Source organism: Trachymyrmex cornetzi, unplaced genomic scaffold (genome assembly GCF_001594075.2).
Source record: "Trachymyrmex cornetzi isolate Tcor2-1 unplaced genomic scaffold, Tcor1.1 scaffold61, whole genome shotgun sequence".
NCBI lineage: Eukaryota > Metazoa > Arthropoda > Insecta > Hymenoptera > Formicidae > Trachymyrmex > Trachymyrmex cornetzi.
In genome coordinates this window covers 1,913,979-1,941,783 of record NW_017299926.1, presented here as the reverse complement: position 1 = coordinate 1,941,783, position 27,805 = coordinate 1,913,979, and the positions used below count along the sequence as shown (strand labels likewise).

Below are 27,805 nucleotides of genomic sequence, written 5' to 3'. Positions count from 1 at the left end.
TTTATTTAAGTATATCACTGTGCATTATTCTATTTTATAGTAATATTATATATTGCATTAATTTGTTCTAATTATAACGCAAATGTAATTGCATTTATTTTATAAATAAACACTGTATTTTTATAAAAATTATGTTTCAAAAACAGCGTCTGCATATATCTATACTTGTACATAAAACTTAAACTTTTAATAAATCTAATTCTCAATTATGAGATGCACTTTTACACAAAAAAAAAACAAGTGAGAAGAGTAAGATGTCTGTCAGTACTCACACCCACTCTACTGTTACTACCACGACCTCGGGCGTCGTTACAGTCTCTGCCGCGCGTTCTTCTTAAAAGACGGAAAAATCTTTTTCTCGCCAAGTTCTTTATCGCGGACATTTCATCGTGCATCTCTCCGTTGCTGCATTTTCTACTTGGTATGTTTTGCGATATTACCGTAAGTTTGTTTAGCAGATTCCCAGTGGATGAGAACAGATGTGACAACTTTTAACTTTTCTACGGCTAGCGATGAAGCGAAGAAAGTTTATCCTGCCGGCGCTATTATAGTCTCTCTCGCCCTTTCTTCTTCTTTCTCTCTTTTTAAAATTTTATTTATATTAAATGGTTTTATTTTTTCTCTTACATTTAAACACAATCACCATTAACTTGAACAAAAGCGTAAACAAGGAACTAGCTATTGTAGCATTATATCATATTAACTGAAACTTTCAAACTTCTTCATCATTCAATTTTTATCAGCAATTTTCATCGTGCTAGAAAAACTTTAAACAAAAAAGTTTTCTAATAAAAATTAACAATTTTAAAATTTTTACATAATTTTCTAAACTTCTACATAATGCATCTATTATGTAAAATGACATAGATAAATGACAAGATAAAGCATACTGTGTATATTTTTAACCCTGAATAATCAAATGCAGGTTTAAAGCTAATTTGTAAAGTATCAAAAATCTAGGAAGTTCTTGTAATATTAATCATTTTTTGCAAAAAATTGCTCTATTCTTCAATGTCTAACTGTATGTAATCTAATTGTATTCTTGTTGAAAGATAAGAAAGCGATTCTGTCTATACTTTTATGTTATCATAATTTAATATCATATATCGCGTTGATAAAAAAAAACAAAATCAATGCATATCCAATATCTATAGTACATAATTTATAAAATTCGATATTTATCTGATCGCACCCAAATATAAACGATTCTGTTGATTCTGCCTCATTTTCATTTTTTTTTCGAGAAATTACTAAAAAACATTTTTTTAACAGATCGAAAAAGCATTCCATTTAAATGAATCAAAATCAAAAGAAAAAACCGAAAGAAGTATCATTTATGTGTAATAAAAAGATTAAAAGGGATGAATGATAATTCTAAATTACCTTACACATTAAGTAAGTGATAAATGATATGAAAGTTTTGAGCCGTCGAAAGCTCAACTTGATTGCAATTCTAATTGTTAGCGTCTTAATGATTCTTTACTTTGGTTTCTGCGGAAGGGAAACTTTCAATCAGAAATTCATTTTTGTCAGAAAACAAATGAAATTCAGAAACTACAGTATCACTAGACCTAGAATTACTTTGGCGCCATCGATTCAAACATGTCTATTATTATTCGATAAAAGCAGAGGTTTATTCTATTTCTTTTATTCTTTTCTCTGGTATCTTCCAGAAATAATAAATTATCAGAAGAGAGAGAGGAAGATTATACTTCTGTCGATTAATCACTCGAATTCGCCGATAACTTTCTAGTTGAGCGAGCGATTGTACATATGTATACATATATAATAGAATCGTATGAGCATAATACACTTGCCGATAGATTGATGTACTCCCTATTTTTGCCGCTTGTAGATCGAAAAACTCCCTATTTTTGTTGCCTAAGTTTAAATACAATTTACAGTTGCTTTGGATAACTTTTCAAAGAATAAATGTATATCAAAAACTTTTATTACATTTTCGATCTGTACAGATAGTTGTTTATTTACTTCTTAACGACTTTACCGCTTTGTGAGAGAATATTTTTCCTGCACAATCAGATATCTACTTGGCTGTCTGACAAGAAAACTCAATTCAATGTGATAGTTTGAAATACGTTTATATAAAATACTGGCATCACAGTATTGTTATATACTTGCTGCCATATTCAAAGACGAACAGCTTGCATTATATAGTTTCTCAACAAAATATTTTTATTAGCATCTTTATACTTCTATTATCATAGAATAAGTAGATATTTGTCGTCACTTTAAATTGAAAAGACAAGTTTTATATAAAAAAAAAGAACGTTAGAGAATATTATATATTAAACATATGTTTATTCACATCTCAAAAGCATTTATGTTTTCTTATTGTTTCTGCAAAATCATAATTTTTTTCTGTGTCTTATTCAATAACATATTGACAAACGACATTGATTTATGGTTATACGCATAGAACGTTGCAAAAGTGTCCGCCGCATTGATCATACGTCTCCTACAAAGGTGACTCCCCGAAAAAGAACACCGTATTGTCAGCTAGAAAAATATGTGGAACTGACAGAAACGCCAATAGTGAAGAAAAAGGCTAAATAAAAAAGGGGCGAAATTGCGTGCACGAATCACGTTACGAAGTAGCCGTCCTAACGGGATATTTCAGCAAAATGACGGTACAGCGACGGGTTGCGCTGGAATTAATGTTGGCTGTATCAATTTTACATCCATTTACGTAATTGATTTGGTCGTTGTAGAATAGTTCAATGTCCGGCAACCTCGGCAAAGCAGCAAGCGATCTAAACGAATTTTATTTGATGTAAAAAAAAAAGAGAAAATGTAAAACCTTTAATCGTTCGTGCATGTAGAGTATGTAGACTACCAAAATCGATCAGTGTTAATTCATGCAATTTGTAAAATACATCACATTTGTTCAAACATACTTTAACATTTCCGATAAATTTATTGAATGTAATTACGGAGCTTTAATGCTTAGTGATATATCGAATCTCTTAGCTCTTAGTATTCTATCTTCTAGCTTTTATTTGAAAGTAAAATGAATAAATAGTTAGAAGTATTTATTCGACCTACTTTTATGTTTCTAATCACTTAACAAAATTAATTAACTAATTAAACTAATTAACGTGAAATCGTATCCAAAACATTATTTTTACAATCTAAATTAAAGTATTTGTATGTAAAGGATTTATGTACATTTATATGTAAGAGACCTTTCATTGAATTTTTTTTTTTTCAATATCACTATTTACAAATTAATTAAGTTTGAACTATATTGAGACGTTATGTGCTGTAAAATTTTTTACTGAGTAAACATAAAGGTCTTATCTTATCAGTCAGGAGATGAAAAGATATTACATGCGATATTTCTGATACGAGAAAAATTAGATAGGAAAATCTCTTTTGGTCAACTTCTTTGAGAAACTCAAAAGCGACAACGAGATTCATTTCTCATTTGGAACACCGACGACGAATGTCAATAGAATCCATCATTCAGAGGTTTACTTAAAATACACTTCATCGACATCAAAATTATTTATATGGCTGAAAGAAAAACAAATGGATATTAGAGAGAATGGATATCTAAAACAATAAAATAGTGAAAAAATAAAGATTTTTATGAAAGTAAAAGAAGATTAGAACTATCAAATTTTCAAAACGCTGTAGTAAAATATTGAAATAAAATCAGTGATACTAAATTAAATATTTAATTTTAGAAAAATAAATATATGATTTATATATACTCTGTAATTCGATAATTCTTTGATGCTCTTGTTAATTAACCAAATTATTCAAATATCTATATTTAAAATGTTTGACTGAGAGAATAATAAACGAAAGATATTGAGAACGTTGAGATAAAAGTGCTGGTCAATAATTGGAAAAGCATACAACATCAATAGATGTCTTTTAGATCGCAGGCTTGCGATGCAAAACATTTACGTATCTTCCGGCTGTTAAAAAAAATGTATTCTATTTCCGAAGAGAAAGAGTTTCAAAAATGAAACTCATGTATCTACTTGTCAGCTTTTAGCACTTTCAGCTCAGAAAGCCGTAACAGGAAAAGCGAAAAATGATGAAACGAGAGATATGGCGAAGCTACTGCTCGATTATGGGCTGTAAAATGGATAACACGTATTTCACGACAAGAAACGCGCGGAAAGATCAAGCCGATCAATTTTTAAACCCAATCACGCGTAATGCAAATCGTTATTGACATTTTCCGCTCAAATATTTCTTTTTCTATATGCGATATACAAAACTGCTTTAACTTTTCTGTCGCGAAAAATGTTCCTAAAAATAAAGAAATATATTCCTGATTTTTTACCTGCAATTCATGTATAACTCGCTTTGTTAATTATGGCGCATACGGCGAGTGGATTTTGAAAGCACTTAAACTTTGTCTCCTAACGCAACTTTTACATCTCTACGTTATTTAACTAGTGTCACTGTCGCTGATGGTCATCACGAACTTAACTCTTTTTATGTCGTAGAGATAAAACATAAACAGGAAATGTAATGCGAATTGTGAAATGCAGCAAAACGTATAAAGAGGAAAAGAAATCATGGACTAGATCGAGTCATAGTAACTGTCCATTATTGTGGTTATAGAGCAGTTTATAGAAAACGATATCCCCTTATAAAATGCAACCGTAATATTAAACGAAGCTGTCTTTAATCGGAAAGAGCACCTCTTGTCGAAATAGTCAATCATAATGTGCTGAATAAGGGGATACGGTTCGTGCTTTTGCAATAGAAAACGAGCGAATTGGGTCAGACGTTGTCTGTTCTAAAGAAACAAAGCGAACTATATCAAAATATGGGTTATAATCGGCTTGACCGGCATACTGTGCGCAGATGAAAAGATATATTTAAAATAATACCAATGTAAAACCAGTGAAAAATGAGATAAAAAATACTTTGTCTTTTCATCATGAAGTCCACAACCAATTATCTGACCAAATTATAATTTAATTTATTTAATAAAATAATGAATATTTAATTATATATAATTACATATAATTTTATACAATTACATTGTATACTACAATAATTGAAGGTAAATATAAACAAATAACAGAATCTTAGATAATAATTCAATGTAATAATAAAAAATATTAATAAATAAAAACATTGAAATCCTTAAAAATAATTTATGTCAAATGTGTGTATGTGTGTATGTGTGTGAATAATTTATACATTTTAAAATACAAATAAATTACAATCTATTTATTAAATAGGGCACTTTATCTTTGTGAATAAAAAAAAGAAAAAGGAAAGAAAAGAAAAGAAAGCACGAAACATTGTTAGAAATCGTTATAGAGTATCTTTTATTCCATTCCTTACGATGTACTTAAGCCTATACGACTTGATATTATGCTTCAGTATCCAGTGTTTATGGCTACAGATATCTTACTCAGTAAAGAACATAATAAAGAAGAAGTTAAATAATCAAACGTCACACGTCGAGAATGTAAAATGTTTCCTACCGTAAGATTAACATTATCATCAATTATGCCACGCGCAGGGAATTCAACTTCAAACAAACCACGTAGTATCTTGGAAAGTCGAGTGCATGATTAAATAATAAAAATAAGCATGAACAGAAAGGGAACATCATTATCAAATAGTAATGCAAAAGTTCTTAGCATTAGGAGAACTTTTTAACGTATTTCTCATTTATTTGAAATAGAATGATGATTAAGTAAGCTTTTTATCTCTCATACAACTAATTAAATTAATGATTAAATCTTAATTATCAACGTAATTAGTTGTATGATAAAAAGAGCCACTCGAATGAGAAAAGAATGCCGTAAATTATTTTCACAATAAACAAAAATATGAGCGACGTTCACGACATTTATAACACCAGCGATTTCCCTCGGTATCAATAATCGTTCTTTAAAATTTACGATGCTACGTGACGATTAATAGTCGATGGTCGTCTGTCATTCGTTTCTCTTGTGTTATGACGAAACTTCTATCCGTATTGATAGTCAACCTTTTCACATATAATAGACGCATATTATTATAGACACATTACCAAGTTGAAAGAAAAGTGACACGTCTCAAAATTAACAATTCTTCAATAGAAAATTTTCAAATTCTTTCTAAATTAGAACTACTACTTTCAATACAAAATACTTTCAATTACAATGTATTCTTTAAAACTATGACATGAGTTTTAAAAATTCGAAAACTACAATCCTATAGTAATAAGATTGTGTTAATTTTATCTCTTATCACAGTTGTAACACTTTTCCATATAAACAATGTGTCTACGAATGTGTTATTTTTCTATAAAAATATATTACTTTTTAAATTAATTTCTTTTTATTATGTCAAAAATGTTAATTTTTTTATTTGTATCATTTTTCAATAAAAGAAATTTTGTTAAATGAAATCAAAGACACAATGCGCCATTAGTGATAAAAAATAAATAAAATAATAAAAATAAATATTAAAAAACATTTAAACTGTTATAAATTTAAATTTCGCTATCGAATTAAAGCTAAGTTACATCGTCAAAACAGTATAAAGATCTCATAAAATACAAAGCAACTGGAAAATTGTTTCCTAAAAGAGTAAAGGCCATTCTACATAAGACGCAGAACACGGGTCGCAGGTCGCAAAACTAGAAACTAACCTAATGTATTTTAATTTCGTCTTGCGTCCTACGTATTGCGGTCTGCGACCTATTACAATCTGAAATACGATTCACTTGCGACCTGCCACCTGCGTCCTGCGTTCTCTTATGTAGAACGGCCTTTAAAGTTATTACCGCCATTGCTTAAATGCGGCGTTCGACTAATATTTAGAAGCTTAAAATTTACGATACGAATATTTTTTCCAGATTGAATAACTTTACTTTCTAAATAGAATAAATAAATTTTGATTAAATCCGTTTAAAAGTTTCTTGAAGGATAATTGCGATTATTGAGAATCTCTTTTTTTTCGAAAATAATTGATATATTTGACATTTATTTTACATTCACGCCGTAAATCCATTATTCATAATATACAGTGAAATCGCACTAAACTGGAAACGTATTTTATTTTCAATATTACAACATTTCCTTGTATTGGTAGTAAAACCGACTACCGATACTACCTCTGACAAAACAATGAGTTATCGTTCCCTTGGTTTTCTTTCGAGCGCGTTACGAGAATTCTGGGAAATGTTTTATTTCCCACGGCAGCTGTTTCAATCCTTCGATAAAGCAAACGCCTAAACAACTTTTGACTCGCCTTTATGCTCCCGCATGAACATTCTCCTCGACTGTCACTTGCACGCGCTGATTTTCCAATCCAATATAACCAATGGTGAAGCAAGTGCTTCATAGCTTGCTTTGCTCCGAGTGACTTCACTCTCACAGAACAGGATTAAACGGAACTTCGTGTCTACTACCATATGCTTTTGGATGCTTTGACTTACACTGGTACAGAGGTTTACAATCTATGAACCAACTTTCCTTAATTAGGATTAAACAAGCCATTTTCAAATTTGCACCACATAGGGAATATGAACAATATCCGAATATTAGAAATTGTGAGTTGAAAATTGAATTTTCAATAGTCCACTAAATCTTTTTCTATAAATGATATTTTAACAGTAAAATTAGAATTGTATTTCAACTCAAAATTTAAATAAAATAGTGTTCTTTTTTTATTACTAATTCCATTTTAATCCGATTATAATATTGTTACGTTCCTGAATTTTGTTCTACCTGTCAGAAATTTCCAATCGATAATAACCAATATACCATTTAATTTACATGTAACAATATTGTATCATTTGCCATTTTGTACCAGAAAAAGAGCGCAATGTATCTAAATTGGTTTTCTATGTAAAATTACGCCTTCAATCTGGTTGAAGTCTCACGTGTTGTCTTTGTATTTCAATTTTTATGGCTCCCAGAGGTTCTAAAAAAGGACTCGTATTCCCCAATATAGAATCGATATTTTCATAAAATTTTCGTTACTTTTGATTTACAGCATATCAGATTTTTTACTTACATCTCGCTACTATAAAAATTGTTATCTTGCCTATATAAGATTCTTTACGTTTTTCTAGAAAGTGCATATCTTTCTTTTACAATATCGACCATCTTCGATACCAGTAGTATATAAATCAAATTCATAAAACTTTTATGATCTCAGCTCACATCATTTTCTAAACACTTTAACTCTAGCAAGACAAATTAGATATTTCATGTTCTAACTTTTACATGGATGCACACATATAAACGGGTTATATTAAAGCAATGCATATCGATATTCGTGCGAATAAGTTTAAGACCGGTATTCATAGTTCGTTTTTATTTTAAGACCGTCTTCAGTAATAAATAATACGTCTTAAGTAATGTCTCAAAATGCTAATACAGCTTTCTGATTGGTTCGTGACATCTTAAGATTGTACTTATGACAGTCTTAAACATAAGAATCGACTATGAGTACCGGTCTAAATCATTAGAAATTGTTAAAATTAAACCTAATTTAAGCATTTATTTATTTCACTTTTCCTATATTATTATTAATAATATTATTAATAATATTTGCATTCATTACTACGTTTCATGCATATATGTAAAGGAAAGTCGCCGATACTGACATAGGTCTCCTAAAGTGACACCCCCTTATTTCTCAGAAACTAACTATTGCACTTTACTATAATAATAAAATCATGATCTGTTTAGCTAATTAAAGAAGTACAAACTCATAATTCATATATTTGTGGCTTATTTCTATACTAAATCAGTTAAAAACCAATTCTATGAATCTGAGAAGAAAATTCTTAGTGTTCTTTTGCAAATTGCTTAATTAAAATAATAGTGAAATAATAGTTGTATTATTGACAATAATATGTCATTTTAAATGTTTATAGTTTTATATATTAGTTTTCTTTACAGAATAGGATATATTTTTATTTATAAAATAGGAATGTTGTAGGTATTATTGCCTATTATGTCAGTTTTGAAGCTCATTTTTGCATAACTTACGAAAAACTTAATTATTGCAAAATTGCAAACAGTATTATAAAAATTGCTTATACTATCTGACAGAAGACACTTTTTATTTTGTATTTATGTTTTCGAAGTTGTATTTTTACCTTTTGTTTAAGAAATATTGTCTAAAAACAAAGTGGTAGGTCGGTATCGGTGACTTTCCTCTACAATACGTTGTAAAATAAAGAAGAACGTGAATTGAATCTCACAATTATCTCTTAATAATGTTTGTATACGATTTCTCTTTCTCTCTCTCTCTCTCTCTCTCTCTCTCTCTTTCTCTTATCTCTTATACGTATTTTCTTTTAGATGAGATTATTATGTACATATTTAACAAATACACGTATTTAATATTTTAATCTAAAATAATATTTTGGTTTTATATACTGTTGCTCTGTTACATTTCTTTACATATAAAATGACAAAACTGTCACTTATAATTTTCCTAACGTACGCAATGCATTCATGTAATATTGTTTCTTGTAATTCACAGATAAATATTAATCTCAACGCAGGTCTTATTGTGTAAATTTAATCCAACTTGATTTTACTATTTTTAAAAAGATAAAAATATAATGAATTTCTTTGCAAGCATATAATATGAATGTGGAGATGATAGGTATGACAAATATCTGCTTCTTTTTTCTTATTTTCACAAAGCCTGTTATTCGTAAAAGAAAACGATTCGAGATAAAAATATTACTTTCTTTTGCACTTGTTAGGACAGCTTTTTGTAAAAAATGTGTAACTCTTAATGATAGAAGAATATGAAATTCAGCTTCGAAAAAATAATAATTCTTACACATTATATCTGAGAGATTCGTAACTCAATCATATTATACCAATTTAATCACTATTTTACTCATCTGATATCGACATAACATTGCAGGTATATACATATAAAATAGATATTAAAACCTACATAGAAAGAACGATTTTGCTAAAATATTAAAAAATTTAATTACATAAATACAAATATGAAAATAACTTTGTTGGATTATCAAAATAATTATGTAGAACATTCAAACATGACGAGCAATCAACAAAATTTATTTCTGTATTCTAGCAATCAGCGTTGAAATTAAGCGTTCTACATAATTATTTTGACAGTTCAACAAAATTGTTTTCAGATCTATATATTTAGCTAAATTTTTAGATATTTCTTTCTGTGTATACCAAATGTTTTTCCGAAATTTAATAATAATATATTGCTATCGACGAAACAGTAGACAACACTATCGATCTTCATAAATTTAATAATATTAAGCAACTACGTCATAAAGTATTTCCAAGTTTTAAATATAATCATGTCGTTCGTCAATTTGTTAATATACTCTCGCTTAGATGGATCGTTTAGATGTAACGACACTTGATCAATATCAATATATTTCGGGCGTAATATGGTGCATTTCGATAATCAACTACGAATTCAAGCAAGATATATGTTCTCCAGTTAGAGCGCATAATTCAACTCTGTTATTCTATGGACGCAATAATAAATGATATTAAGAGAAGTACCAAGGATATTTGTGTTTCCGTAAATATACGAGTATATAATGTAATGACAATAAACCAGTTTTTAAAAAATTTTCTATTTATTAGTTTTAATTGTATACGTATATTATTGACATGAAACTTTTTTAAAAGTTCTGAGAATAAACAAAATTTAAAAAGTCTGTATTAAAGAAATAATAAATTTTCTTTAATATTACCGCTTTTGTGTTTAATCATTTAGTTTTCTAACATGACCCGTCAAGATAATTACGCATAACTCGCTAAAAGAGCAATTTGAGAAACCACATACGTATTTTAGAATTAACCAAAACGTATTTTAGTAACATTCTTACGGACAATACCAGTCGGTTTCTGGTCACTTTGAAAAGAGCAGCGACGGTGTTCGTGCCAATTTCCGTGCACAGATGCGTGTAATACGATTTCGTTCATGCTGTAAATAATCTTATCGGTGGCCGAGCAGGTGCAAGCAAGTGCCAGTCGGCTATGTACGACCGAATCGTCTCCCTTGTCTAATTCACGTGAAATCCATTTACCACGTACGAGTTGCCAGATTATTGGACGTGATTGCAGAAAAATTACGAATTGTTTATCTCTGCATTCCGGTAGAGTTCTGTTATAAATAATACTATAACAATTTTATATCGGCCGATACTGGAGGTATTATATCTACAGTTTTATGAACGCACTCTGTTATTTTTACAATGATATCGCGTAATATTTTGTAATTCATCTGTGACACTTTATTCTTACACTTTATATCGTTTTATTTCACATTCATCACTTGATACCATTGCGATATTTCATGATAAACACCACTATATATCATTTATCTTCATTTCAAATCATCCTAAAAGATTTTACAGATTTTCATATCAATTTATAGAATGTCATGTTAATTATATTGTCACTTTTATATCTAATATTACATTACAAAGTATACAGAAAATGCTGTTGATTTTATTTATATGTATATGATAACAAATTTCGTACATCTTCGATAAGATTCTATCAGTAACGTAGGGCAAAATATCGTATTGTCCTTATTTAAAGGGAATAGTTTACATTGCAGAGAGGAAATGCGGTAACGCCCCGTTACGGTTAATTACAACTGAATCCGTGGAACACGCTAACGGAATCTTAAACAAGTCAATTCCACTGGCTTCCAATCTCACTATACTGATTCTATAATATAATCAAATCTGTTGTTCATTAAGAGTCACATCACATCGTGATCCCGTAGCAATAGTCAACTATTATACCTAATATGACCAGCCCAAGTCTATGTTTACAAAAAGGCTATTTCATGCTATTTTACTGCATTAGTTTAATACGTGCGTATGTGTTCCGCAATTCTAATTTCGTTAAGATTTCGATGCATATGTATGTATGTAAATATAACCATTGCTAGATATACATAACTAGAGATGTGCATAGGATCAATACTCTCTAATTTTTACAATAATAATATTATATCATAATTAGATTATGATATAACTAATAAGCTAATAGTGTAACATTATTTAATAAAGCTTAAGAGGTAAAAATATTAAAAAACTTTTTTGCACATTTGATAATCCCAAGTGTACAAAATATTGTGTTGTAGCTTTAACGTGGAAAATATAGGCATAAATAATTAAAAAAAAAAAGTAAACTTGCAACTTTAAACGCGTTTTTCTCGAAACAATATTTTTTTTATTTAACGGAAGTGATACAACAAAAACTATTGAACGTATCACTTCCAAATTTTGCACGATTGTAGAGCAATGTTTTTTTCTACTCGATAGACTACAATTGTATCAATATCAATAATATTTTTTATCGTAAAAACAAGAGCACAATTTAAAATTTAAAAAATCAAAATTTTTTCAAATAACCGCCATTTTGTTAATTTTTATCTAAAGTCAATTATCATAGTCTACCTAGTAGAGATATTTTTTCTGAATAGAAAAATCGTTTCTTGAGAAATCTTCCAAATAACTGGTGCGACTTGCAGTAGGTACTTCCGTTTTGGCGCCATGTTCGAGTCGAAGAGGCTTCTTTCCCGAAACTTTATGTAGACTAGCACATTAACTTCACAAAATTTAAAATTAAAGAGAAAAAGTATAACAAATAACATGTGAAAACAATGAAGTATGTATTTTTATTATTTTTCTCGAAAAAAGTTGCCAAAGATCACCTTTCTTTTTCAACCCACAAGGTAGAATGGATTCTTAAAATCATCTTTCGAAAATATTAAATGCTGGTAATTTAGATAATAATAAAAACAGATAAAAATTATTAAAGCTATATTACAAGAAGCAATGCAAATACATTTGACAAAGAGCGTTGATATGTTGGCGACATTAATGACCAAAGTTTAACCTTTTAGTTGTACAAGTATCCCACTTCCAGCCATTATACGCTCTTAGATTGACGCCGGTCATCAGCAAGAGACATTAAACTACATATAAAGTGGATGACACGACGCTTCTGAATAGAAATTCTAACCGAAGAACAAAGAGCATTTGCACTTCAAAAGAAATTTCACTATAGTACCCGACCGTACATCAAGATTATGACCGATAACGAAAGTACCCACTCTAGAACAGCGTTGTTGGTTATTGAGTTACTCTTAGCTTTAATGCTCGTTTCGTAGGAATATGCTTACAATTTGTGTTAACTTCGCGCGATGCACTTAATATACTATAAAGTTGAACACGATTACCCGAAGTTTAATCAAATTTAAAAAGACACGTCATACTGCATCTCGTACATAATTATGTATTGATTATCAAATATCTATACCTTTTGTGTTTTATGTACAACAAATATAAAAAAAAAATATAAATATACATAAAGTAAGCTTTTCTGTATCACTATGGGGATGTAAAAAATAATTAATATGGTAGATGCGATTAATATAAAGCATTAAAAAAATAATTCATGCGAATAAAGTTATCTGCAATGGAAAAAGCAATTTGGCGAAACGGTTTTCGGAGAAATGAACAACAACACGATGCGAATTAAATCCGCCACGCTGGTACAAGCACTGTAATGAAAATTTCTGTAACCAACGTCTGGTTATAATTAAGTGCTAGGTCACGGGCGACATCTCGACAACCAATCTTATGCTTCGCTGGAAAATCGTTATTCATTAAGAACCACGTGCAATTAAGCAAGGACTCAACACACATATATACACGTATCGCCTTAAAAAAAACGCTAATAGTATCCTCGATACAGAATACACATTCTTTTTAATATTGAACATTTTAATATTTTACGAGCGTAATGCACATCATAAAAGGTCGTTTACGACTGCAGCCTCTGGCAAGAATGTAATGTTATTAAATTTTAACGGATTGAGAACAGGTCGTGCACAATATTTACATATGCATATGCAGTATATAATTATATACATTTTCTCATCTTCATTCTTATTTGTAATAAACGTGGTAGATAACTCAGAAGAAAAAAAGAATTTGGAAGAATATAAACATTAAACATTTAGCATTTCGTTTTCATAACTTTAATTCAGCTTTTAAATAAAATATGAACGAAAAAATAAATTTATAATAAATTAGCTACTTTTTAACTTGATTAATTATGTAAGTCTGTTCACAATGTCTTGTATTATTTCCTACAATTTCGTTGTGCGTGTATGTGTGTTTGTGTGTACATACAAAATTATATAATTCTTTTCCAGAATTTTAATATGATTTTTTTATGAAAATACATTATTTAATACAATTCTATGGGAGTCGACACTGTAATTAACAGTGCGTAATTAAAATAATATAATATTTACTAATAAGTCTGACAGTTACGTAACTTACAATTATATTCGAAAGTTTCGGCTCCAAATTTGAACTATCCCCAGCGAAAGTAATATCAGAAAGATTAATGAATACTCTGTGTGTTTTGTGTTTACTGCAATAATCCGGGCTATAAAGAATGTAAGAATAACGTATGTGTTGTCCAACCAGTTTTATGACTCGATGGAAACAGAAACTGAAAAAGACATTAAATGGCACACACGAAAAACCAGTTAGATATTACTTATTTAAAATGAAACTCATCCCGAACCGCAACAAGCCACACAAAATCTGTCGACAAAATTTATGTAATTTGATAGTAAAAAATATAACAACATAAATATATAAACATATATAGATTAAAACAATCATGATCAGATTAAAAAAAAAATGTTATTCGAAGTCATCGGTCCTTCCAAGTTCAAGCACAGTAATGCAAATAATTGTCGAAAACACAGTATTCAACTTTTTGATACTTCTTTCGCTGAGGATGGTTCAAATTTGGAGCTGAAACGTTCCAATATAATTATAAGTTATCGATGATTGTAAGTTGTATAACTGTTAGATTTACCAATAAATATCATATTATTTATTTTAATACACGCATTATTTTAATTCACGCAGTTAACTCTTAACAGCGTCAACTTGCGTTTTTTTATTCAAATATCTTTATTTCTCTTTATCTTAATTTCTGAGGAGCCTTTTACCTTTTATTAATTGTTCATAAACATGGATAAATGGAGATAATTACAAGTATTATATATTAATGTTTGGCAAACTAACAAATGAAGCTAGAATAAAATATAGATGTAAAAAGAATTTAAAATAACTTCAATGTATATTTTTATTTGCATATTTCTCATAATAATTTTCATTTTATACTACATTTTGTATATTACATTCTCTAATATAATCGTAACTTTTCAGTAATTAATTAATTATCGGTTAAAAAACACTTCGAACTATCTTATGATCCTTCAGTATATGCTATAGCACAATATATATACGGCATGTGTCCGCATAGTAATATAACAAATGCCATAACTCTTACTCATAACTATGATTATAATTCGCGTGTTATCTTCGTTGCTCGATTATGCTATGCCAAGAATCGAATTTCATCGATACCGAAGAACCGTCGTATATCTATACACGATGCTGCTAGTATTCGAGGCACGATTCCACAAAGCCGTATCCCATGTTGCTGGAGGCGCCTTAATAAAAACCGTATCAAGAAAGATCCAAAGAGCCTCTTCAAATGGACGCACAAACGTACGTGCATGCGAATATATTTTAAAAATATAGTATATAGAGAGGTTTAGATAAGAAATTTCTCTATCGGTTGAACTAATACAGATACATTTCAAAATTGATTAAGATGATACTCCTGATATCAACTGCAATTCTCTCCTTGAGAGGAAGGAACTAGTTACAAACTTTTGTCTTTACGAAAAATTAACTTCGTAGTCTTCAATATTCTTAATACTATTTTCGAATAAAAGCAATTGGGCCTCGCCTTTATTCAAACAATTCCTGAAGATATATCGCTCCTTGCAATAAAGCAACAGAAAACTTTTAATGATTAAGAAAAATTTTTCTTCTTTATATTAATTGTTCACTATAAACTTCCGTGTGTCCCCTGAAGCGTAATATTTACTTCTCCGGAAAAAACGATTATTTTGCAACGCAAGACAATTTATCAGCCCTCACGGGCTCATAGATATGAAAAATTTAATGATGGCGCATAGAAGCACTTACAACCATGTGCTGCGATAGCGACCGAATGCGCGTAGTCTCAAGACACGTAAATTGCCACAGGAAACGTGCTACTTTATTTACTTTCATAATTGCAAAGTTCACATCAGCAATTAAAAAATTTAAATAATAATTTTTTTTATGCAGTGCGATATTAGCGTATACGTGTTTTGCTTTATAGTGTCATATAAAATTCACAGAAAATATATGCTAAAATCTTCATTTTAAAAAAGTCATTGTAAAAAAATATACATTATTTTAGTTCACATGTTAATAATAATGTGACTGTATTCGTATTGTGAATAAATCACAATAGCTCACATATTCGCAAAGAACATAATTGTAATTAATTTCTCAACAAACTTTTGATTTATTGTTAACTTGGGAAAATATGCGGGTTGCGTAACAAAGTCGATGTTGACAAACTTTAAAGGTAACTACCACATTTTCGAAGTATCTACAATGATCGTTTGTTGAAAATAGTGAAGAGATACAAAATTTTCAATATCGGTCCTTCATGAGATATGCACAATCGTTGATGGATTACCACCGATCCTTAATTATGAAAATTGCTAATCAAGCAGTAAAAAAACAATAACTTCTTATTACGTCAAAAGTTAAAATTAGTTTTGCATCTTCATAAATAAAATTTGATCAACGATCACAGATATCATTTTGTGCGTGTGTGTGTGCTAATAATGAGAGAGAGAGAGAGAGAGACTGAATTATAAAATATAAAATTACTTTCTTTCCTTTCTAATACTTTATAATATATTTATTAAAAGTGTATATATTTTTTATAATTAATTATTATCTTATTAAAAATAAAAATCTCAAAAATAAACAAAGAATATTGCTCATACATTTTGAAATTGAACAAGACGCTTAAAAATAAATATTTGGCAGATTGAGATAGATCAATATCCTTTCTCGGTAGCACTTATGATTGATCCTTGACAAACATTACCCCTAAATTCTACCGATTTACTGACGGAAGTAGAGTCAACACAGGGAGGCTTTTCACAGCGAATTCAATTTTTTTATAAGATCAATATTCTTGTCAGAAAAAATATATAATTGATTCAGATTTATAGCTAGAAAATTTAAAAGTAATTTCTCAAATCAAAAAAGTTTATTTAAATTTGATATTATTAGTAGAAAAAAGATTATTCTGTATGATGATGCCGTAATCTTTCTCATCAAGTTTTGATAACGATAAATCTACAATTCTTCATAAATTTCATGTTCTCATACCAAAATCCTTGAAAGTTAAGAAGAACTGGTAAGCGCGACCGCATACCGCATCCAACGGAGCGAAGTTTGTTAAAATTCACAGACTCTCGTTCCGATGTATACGAAAATACCTTCTTTTCTCTAACTATATTTGCCTCTTTAACTTTTTGGTTAATTTCGCCAAAACTCGAGACAGAAATATATAATAGTACAAATTTTAGTAAATTAAAACAAGAGGTAAAATAATGTAACGTATATATTTCAATGACTTGCAACAATTGAAATTTATTTACAGATTTATTTATATATCTATTAAAATTACAATTTTTTATTTTTGATGCTTTAAAAATCCCCTTTATTCTTTTGTTCTCTCTACAAGAATCTGAGCTTGCGAATGATTGTATCCTCGGTTTTGTTTTAATTATTTAAAGAAATTTGTGAGACCACTTCCGTGCTTTGATGCTTAACAATCTTAGTTGGTGTTGGAACTCGGAACGTTAAGTGGCAATCTAAGGTCTGCGGGAAAAGTATACAATATAGTTGCTGATCTTAGCGATGGTAAACAATGGATGCTAGATATTGTGGTAGAAGTATTATTGTAAGAGCTATAAATTTTTTGTTATAATTACTTATTTTACAAATGACAAAATATGCTATAAAAAATTTAATATTAAAATTCTGGAATGCTCTTATCATGTTGTTATTACATATTTGAGGTTTAGCCGTAAAGAAGATGTAGGACAATGGTGGATTATCTATCATAAAGAACAACGGGAATAAAAAAACAGTGGCATAATAGATGTCGGTATATAGCAATTGAAAAAGATAATAGATATTTTGCCAGCCATTTCTATTTTTATCGATATTCACTTTGATATTGATTTATAGATAATATACAATAAACATTTTACAAATAAAATTTAATTTTAAAAAATAATAAAAATTATATACTTCTATAAAGTGCAAAATAAACAACAAATAATTTAACGTTACTAATATTTGATATTATGTTGTAAAAATTTGTCGTTAATAATTTTCTTACTATTCGCGTAAAGCGATGTTATATATTCATATTCACTGTATTTAGTTAACTCTTTATCCTCTCCGGCTTATATTGCCGGCAAACTTTTTCTTTTATAGACTTTGTTCGGTTAACAATCTCATTATACTTGATTAAAGGACAAAATAAAAGATGAAAATAAAGCGTAGAAAATTCTCTGCTGTCGATAACAAATGCGGTCGACGATATTAGAAAAGGTGTCGGTGCTGTTATCTCACGGAATCATGTTCATCTTGAGATAGAACGAAGCTGCTTCTAATCAACAACGAAAGAGAAATAAATGCAAAGAGAAAGTGTAACAACAGACATTGTAACAGAAAACAACATATATATCAGCTGTGATTAAAAACAGAGTCGTTATTACACTGTTCTTCAAGTATAATGATGAAACTCTTGAGAAAAACACTAAATATTCCGCCAATGCTTAAAAAATAATATAGTAGGAAAGAAACGTTAATAATGCAACTGCTTAAGATATTTGGAAACCGAATTTAAAATTTTCTAGATCAATACTGCGTATTTTGATACACTTATAATTACTTCCAGCTTGCATCTTCTTCGTCGCGCGTTATTAATATTCTTTTAATTTCGCGCGACTTTACGCTCCACTTCACTCATAACAGCTCTACGTTGCTATACGTACTCGAACGTATGAAGATTCGCAAATCCAGTTGTCCCACAGGATGCACTTCTTCTTTCTTGTTCTATTTTTTCGTGGCAACAAGAGCGAATGGTAACGAATCACACGTAAATCCACGGTAAAATTATGGAAATGAATAGCGGAGCATATTTCCATACAAATTGGTCCCCACGATCCTCAACTAGATTGTTCTATTTTTTCTGCAACATGACGCCAGACGTCGTAACACGTCATTCGTCAGAATGATTCAATGGCAAAAAAATTATGGCATGACATTTGACACATAGTCGCACAGTGATTCCCGTAAAATTGCAAAAAACAGCAGGTTACCGTATTTTGTTGAAAATTGCAAGTGACACCAAACCGTAATGAAAGAACCAATGATAGTCAAGGAGAGGTTTATTTACTTACAAGGAGAGGTTTATTTGCGCGACTGTAATTAAATGGCACAGAAGCCACAGAAACCGGTGATTCGATCGTCTTGAAACTTCTGCGATCTTTATTGCTAGATTGCTAGAATGACGGAGAAACTTGGATAATTTTCGAATTGATGCAGATCAGGTGGATTGGTGCGGTAAGACAAGTCGGACAAGTATATCGACCATCTACGCTGCCTCAGCGGACGTATAAAGGCGGATTACGAGAGGCAATGTATTCCCTAATCGACGTAGATAAAAGCACGTACGCGTTCGTCTTCGTATTCAATTTATCCAAGTTTTTCCGTCTTGATCACAGATATTGGATAACAGTAAACCAAAATGGCCAAAGGCCATTCATGAAAACGAAAATGATAAGCACATATATGCATTAAATAGTATTTAATAATATATATGTTGAACTAATACGTATTTTTTTCAACAAAATAATATTTAGTTATTCAGACTCATTGTTTAAGCTATTGTTTCATTTCCATTGCGACACAAACTATTATTCATAAAAACAAAAATATGATTTTTTTACAATACACGCATGTGTATTTAAATTCTTTCAAAGTAAAATTTTAAAAAACAGTAACAAAATTTTTGGTATTTTACTAACATAAAGGTTTATATGAATTATTAAATTCTCTCTCTCTCTCTCTCTCTCTCTCTCTCCATAATAAAAAATGGAAGATTTATTAACTTTTGACACAGAAAATAGATAGTATTGATATTCATTGATAGACTAAGAACAATGTTCTTCATTATTTGTTGTGGTTGGATGTTGCAAAGCCATATATTTCTCTTTCATCAATCTGGAACCCTCTCTAGCGCTCGATAAAAGTATCCCAAATCAGGCCAGGTATTACTGTACTACTGGCTACAATTATCAGCCGGAACATGCCGTTAACGAGGAAAGCCTTTCAAAGCCAACACAGAGTTTCGATTAAACTTTGTAGGCGCTCCTACAAAAGAAAGATATGTATGTATTTTTCTCGATACGCTAAGAAACTTATTTACTATTTCATTTCAACGAAAGAGTTGCTTGAAAAGTTCTCCCTCTAACTTTTCATCTGAAACAAATTTCTAATAGTATTTTTGGCATCTTTTTATCTCATAATATTATAAATATTGTAACGCGATATAAAATAAATCGATGATGACTTTATATAAATAAAAAGAAAAAATTATTTGTACTTAAATATTTGACGATATAATGTTAAGTCTTGATATTATTTATTAAATATGTATTTATGTACTTCTATGTACAGATTAATTGATAATTTAATTTTTACATTGCAAATTTCTTAATTTTACCAAAAGATTAAAAACAGATGCAATAAAATTTTCTAATATACTTCATTCCTTATTGTGTCATTTGGTGGACGAACAAATGAGATTGCTCTTTCAGCGACGCGGGAACGTGCAACATAAAGTCGGTCGTAGTTGCAGTTTATGTGACACGTTTAACTGCAAGCTCTTGCAAAAGTATCATTTCATATCACGTATACTTGTAGTATTTTATCGAGATAGAGAAGAAATATTGGATTACGTTGAAAATTTCGTTTTTGACAAAATAAATAAAACTCGAAATTCTTTATAAAATATGTAATTAATAAAAATGTCAAATATAAAATATATTATGTTTTGTAGTCTATCAGGACATCAACGGATTAAATCAATTTTCGTTCGTAAATATTTGTACTACATGGCTAATCCTCAAGTTTAGAACCTAGACCAAAGATAGACGCGTGTCTTCTTGCAAAGTATGTGTAATCTGGATTTCTGCTAAGCCGAGAATCGTGATGCACATTGTTTATTCAACGTATATCTTGCATATATATATAAGCTCACTCTCTATTTCATTCCTTAAGATAGAATTAGAAACGTTCTAATCTTTAATAAACACACATTTAATTTATGATATATAATTTATAATACATTAAGAAAATACGAAATATAAACAAGAAAATGTAATCTTAAACTTTTAATTACGTAAATATCGTACATATACACGCTAATAATATCATATCGTGCAAAGGTGCAAGTTACTTTAAATCTTAATCGGATTTCTTAATTGCAAAGAGATTCATAGTTCAAAAGTAATGTAGAAGGAACCAAGAAGACTTTCATCTCGATTAAAATGAGATTCAAAGTGATTTAGCGATGTAATTGCAACCGACTCGTTAGCATTGGTTGATGCGGGGTCCCGCGTACAGATCCCTTTCAGCTGAACGGTGCAGTGGAATGCATCGAATTTAGAGAACCGCATCGTCCACAGACAGTAGACAGTAGCGCATAGTTGTGGATCCACATGAACACCATATTCAAATCAAATTACAAATACCGTATGAAATCGCATTAGAAATAACGATACAACAAAGATGATCTATTTTACCAGAGTAAACACGGTGCACGCCGTACCAAGCTGATCATTTAATTACTAAAACTGATACTAATGAAGAAACAGAGAAGTAGTCCTCTTCAATTTTGAAGACAAACTTTTAATATGTTGTAATTTACATCAATATAAAAGACATATTTTTTTACATATACACTTTTAGAGCGTGAAACATCCAATCGATTAGTTTCTCTTGAAGCGAATATCGTTAAAATTATAAAAGATGAGAAAAAGTTTTTTTTAATAAAAATTTAATAATTTTAAAATTACTTTATAATAATAAAGAATAAACTCTTTAATAAAAAAATTGTATTCATAAAACTAAAAAATTAAATCAATCTTTTTTATAATTGCTATAAAGTACTTTTAAAATCACTCAACTTTTATTTAAAAACTTTTTCCCTCTTTTATAGTTTTCGTATAAAACGATATTCACTTCGAAAAAAATAACTGATTTTCTTCAAAGGGGAGTTTTATCCCGTAAAAGTGCGTATATGAGCACATATAAAAAAAATATGTGTCTCTTTAAATTTGGTCTAGACTACGAGATATTAAGGATGTAGTAGACGTACAGTCCCTACAAAGAAAATTAAATTTAGAAGTATGTTTAATATTTACATTTTAAATAAACTATATACATATGAAAGTTGTGTAAATAAGATTATATTTTTATTTAATAACACATTTTTGTAGTTCATTAATTTTATTTGTTATTATTCTTATAATTAAAAATTAAAATTTAAAAATTATAAAAAATGTACATTTATCTTTTATAAGTACTTTAAATATTCGAAATAATTTATGCAAAGTTTTATTGCGATTCACTGATTAGTTACAAAGATATAGAACAAATAAATATTTTGTTTATTTACTGCACAACTAGTTTATGCATTGCAATATAACTCTACGTAAATAATCTTGAATACATAATGTACTTATATTAAAAAATTGAGATTTTTATCATTTATTTTATAATAAATTTCCATATATTTTTATTAGAGCACAGACTTAAAAAATGCTACTATTTATTAAAATAATTTATCATCTAGAGAGTAAACCGTCATCAAATTTGTCGTATTATTTTTAAACGTGATTTAGAATAATGTATAATTTTTTCCTAATTTTATCATTTTGAAAATATGTATAAAACATAAAACATTGAAAACTCATTAAAATTGGAGAGAGAGAGAGAGAGAGAGAGAGAGAGAGAGAGAGAGAGAGAAAGAGAGAGACACTTCTTTAAGCTATCCTTGTAAATCAATGCAAATTGTGTGTGTGCTTTAAATATAAACTGCATAATCGAAAAGAATAATAAATAAACATAATTTTGTACTGGCTGCGTAAATTCTTTCAAATAAATTAATAAATATAAATCAATAATAGTAATTATAATGAAGTATTTTGGTTTTTTTCAGGATTTGGCAATGATTAATGAGACGAAGAGGTGATGTAATGTGGCGAAACTTTGGTTGGACGGCCATTCTGGCCATGTGGACGATATTCCTGATTTTGAACAACGGCTTAACTGGTGAACAGGTTCTCAATAATTCACAAAACAACAATGAAGACTCTCCTTATAAAGTTCATTATGAAGAAACGTATCATGTTTTTGATAAGAACGTTGATGATGATTCGAGGTTACGATACGCGAGAGAGAATTTTAAATCAAATGATCGTTCACCAATGCATGTGAAAGCAATTTCTCTGGAATTCAAAAATACGGAAAATCGCGATTCGCGACTCAGTGGATATGAAAAGCACATCGCGATGTCAAATGCAATGACTACAACGAAGTACTTGAAAGACGACAAAAGTGCGCGACTGATTACAAAAAGAGCAGCAACGGAAAATATATGGTTGTCAAAAGTTATTGTTATGAAAAAGTCACAAAATACAAGAAATGATCTTAAATTAATCTCTAGCCTACGCCCATCGCCATCAACGTTTCGAGAATCGGAAAGTATCTCAAGACGGAGAAAACGTAAGAAAAGAATTATCAATGTGTTCTTGAACGATAAAAAGGTAGAAATGATAAGACACGATACTCAGGCGTTGGATAAGAAAGACGGACAATGGAAAAAGCACGAGACGGATCAAATCTTCAGCGAAGAAAACAGAATGACCGCATTCTTTCCAGACAAATTCACAAAGAGTCCGCGTAGTGAGAAAGATAGTTCTATACAAAAGTTTAAAAATTTCGATATCTCGCAACTCGATACTACGAAAAGTATCGATTCCAGATATACCAATGAAAAACACAAACACAATAGAGATGAAAGAGGTTCCTGCCAAAGTCTCGAGCAGACAAAAAACAACACGAATAAAGTGATTTACATTAAAGCCAATGGCGAGTCTCAAAGAGTAGAGCCAACTTTTTCAAATTACTTACGTTCAAAGGAAGATCGAAGTCGTAGGAGTGAAACTGTTATAACTACCACAGATAACGCAATCACAGAAAATTCACTCTACGATCGTTCCATACCTGTCACTAGGACTACATTAATCTTTAGCTCCGAAATCTCGAACGCAAACGGAAAAGTTGGTGATGAAGAAAACACCGTAAGTCCGTATTACTCTTCGGAGGACGAATATTCGAAATCGCATAAAGCGGATAAGTTTCTAGCAACCAAAATGTACAAACGCAACGAATATTCAAAGATAGGATTTAAAGTAAGTACAGATACACATGGGAACAAGAAGGAAAACGGGAATATCGATTTGTTCACTTTTCGCGTATTAAATTCGCTCGACAACTATTTTACTAAAAAAAGAATCAGCTTTACGAGACGTCCCTTTTTATACAAGAAAAGGAACTTATTAAAAGCAAGTGATATATCTGATTTGCAATATCAATATCATTATTCAAAAAGTAATAATAATGTGAGAATAAGTAGAAAAGTAGCGAATCTTAGCAAAATGCATATAAGAAAAAAAATCGAAGGAGAGAAGATTACTGCCGCTGCAAACTACGCGACGCACAACATGCATAAACTCGAACGTAATCTGCTACCAACTAATTTATATACCGAGAAAAATGATAAATCCAACTTAGGCTATCAGGTACCAGCGCGTATTTCAGTCACGCAGAAAAGGAATCCAATGCACGTACGACACGTTGAATCCGACGCGAACTGCGAGCGCCCGCGGACAACCAAGTTCGAGGCCGAAGTTCGTGACGCGTTTCGAATCAACCTCCGGAATGTCTCCGATCCACCGAGGATCGCAAAATTCAGCAGCCTCCCCGGGAAAGCTCATAAACGCCCGAAATACTCGAGGAAATTTCACGCAATCAATATCGGCGCCCAGCCTCCACACATCGCTAAGACAACTGATGGAAGATCAGAATTCGACGAAGATCCTCGAAGAACTTCAACCGAGAGCGAATCTATCTTTTTCGGTGCAGTGAATGTCAGCGATAATTCGACCGGGATGCAGAAGATTAATGGGCATGTGCAGTCATCGAGCGAACTTACGGATGAGTCCGGATTAGAAAATGTCAGAGTTACGACGAGACGAGGTCAAAATCATCATGACACGCATGAAGAATCTGGATTTTATTCACGAAGCGGCGGTGTCCATAACTCAAAGAATCGACGATATAAACGTCATGAAGATCGCAGTACTCCAGGGATTTCGACATCAACCGAATTCGACAGTGAGACGTGGAAGACACCCGATACAGCAAGGGCAACAGTAACATCGAATTCGCTAATCGAATTTACTATGAATCCATCCATTTCGACGATTCAAACAAATGACGAATATCAAACATCAACTGACACGAAAAAAGTTCTTACATCTATGGAAACACTGCCGTATACTTCGAAATACAAAGAGTTCCAGAAAGAGTGGCGATCAATCTCATTGACGACCGATCACGACGAAAGATACACAAACACTCCGGCAATAATGGGTTCTGATGCTTCTGATTCATTAAAGATATCGTTGATAGATACTCCGAAAACGTTAAACGTCAGTTTAGTAGATACGCAATTCCAAATCAAAGCGCTCGATCGATCGAGCGTGATAACCAAAGTAGGCAGTTCTATTATTCCGAAAGAGATTCCTTCATCTACGGAATCAAATGCATCCGACGCTACAAACAAGAACCTCTTCGATGTGTCTTCGACCGAGCTCATTAATTCGCAAGAGGAACACGGTAATGAATCCGTTTGGACCATTGACCCACTTCGTCAAAGGAATAGTGATCCTTCTCAAGGTGTCTCCGAGAACATTACTACGGAGAACATCGTCGACTCATCGGCCGGTGACGTGCACTCAGATCAGTGGCCTGTAAAACATAGCGCGGTGGTGGAAGGTGATCTTGTCCTCGGGGGACTAATGATGGTGCACGAAAGGGAAGATACAATTACATGCGGACGTGTAATGCCTCAGGGTGGAGTTCAGGCTCTGGAAGCCATGCTATATACACTGGACGCTCTCAATAATCGGGAGATTGTGCCTGGAGTCAAGATCGGAGCGCATATACTTGATGACTGTGACAAGGACACGTACGGTCTTGAGATGGCAGTGGATTTCATTAAAGGTACGTACGTGGCACAACCGTGAAATATGATGATAATACACTTTCTTACATATGTTGCACGTATCTAGTACCGTACATTTCAGACAGCGAATCTTTATCTTGCAATTCGTATCTAACGCTATTTTTCATATTAAATTAGTTTAGGAAATACGATATTAAACCTAATGTACGAATCGTGTAAACACTTTTCTTTAATAATATTATACCGTTTTCTTTTTCCTTACATTTAAAAAGTTGCTTTTCTTTATTCTTGATTTAACTTCAAAAACACACACACATCTTTATTCTTTCATATTTTATACTAAAACTAAACGTAAGCGTGGAATTTTGTTTTCCTGTGCAAAATTGAGTATGATTATCACGTATTTCTCCTAAGAGAATTTCTCATCTACCATTGTCATTGAAAGCACTATGATGCCGCAGGCCTATAATATCTCTAGAGATTTGGAAAATTACGTTAGCGAAATCGTGCCATGTAATTTCTAGTGAAATGAACTTGTTTCGTTATCGCCTTGATGCAGCGCAATGATTGGATACACTCAAGGTGAAAAGCATATGTGCACGTATGTATACCAGCAACATCATTGCTGATCTTTTTACACGATAGAGAAATTTACATTTACGCGACAAAGAACATAGGCAAATTGCTTTTAAACTTGTTTCCTAATTTTTAAATACACACGAATAATGCATGTTGATTGTCATTAATTTTGTTAATTTTAATATTTCAATATTTTTTTCTATATACCTATTCAAGAGAAATATAAAACTTATCACCAGAAAATTGTGATTTAAAATTTTCTATAAACAGTAAATATACTTCCATTAACTTGACACGTCTCTTTCTCAACGAAGATTGTATACAGGAGCAGAGTTAGTTACGACAAGCACTTTATATTTGATAAAGTAGATTTAGATGTCATATATAGGGTTGGGAAAAAGTTATTTCATAAAAGTAACTTGTTATCATTATCGTTCTTTTTACTGAAAAAGCAACTCGTTATTGTTGTACGTATTCGTAACTAATTTAAAAATAATAACTTGTTAATATTACCGTTATTCAAAAACTAACGAGTCGTTATAATTTTTGTTACATTTTTCTTAAATTTTGATGATCTTTTTTTAGAGTAGTATATCTAATTGTTTATTTTACTAATTGGGCAATCAACACGAGATCTATAGTAATTGTGGTTAATCTTAACATAATAAAAAAAAAACTCGTTTTTGCACGTTCCATACACATATTGTACAAAGTAACGATTATTCGCTATCGTTACCAAAGAAATGTAACTGTGTTACTATTAGCGTGTTACAAATAGAGAAATGTAAAGTCGTTACACACACTCGTTATTGAAAAGAAAAAAAAGATTGTAACGGTAACGACGTTACAAGCAACGTGTTACTTCTCAACCCATTTCTATATATTAGTAAATAAATAAAATAATA

General features: G+C 30.7%; 1 protein-coding gene across 1 annotated transcript in view; it reads left to right on the top strand.

The window, feature by feature from the left end:
- The window catches only part of Glurb (metabotropic glutamate receptor B), a 148,965-nt gene that overhangs the window by 31,116 nt on the left and 90,044 nt on the right, over window positions 1-27,805 (top strand). The window contains exon 2 of the mRNA XM_018516234.1: window positions 23,229-26,359. Coding sequence (XP_018371736.1) covers window positions 23,245-26,359 — 3,115 coding nt within the window. The 5' untranslated portion in view covers window positions 23,229-23,244. The remainder of the gene's footprint in view (window positions 1-23,228; window positions 26,360-27,805) is intronic.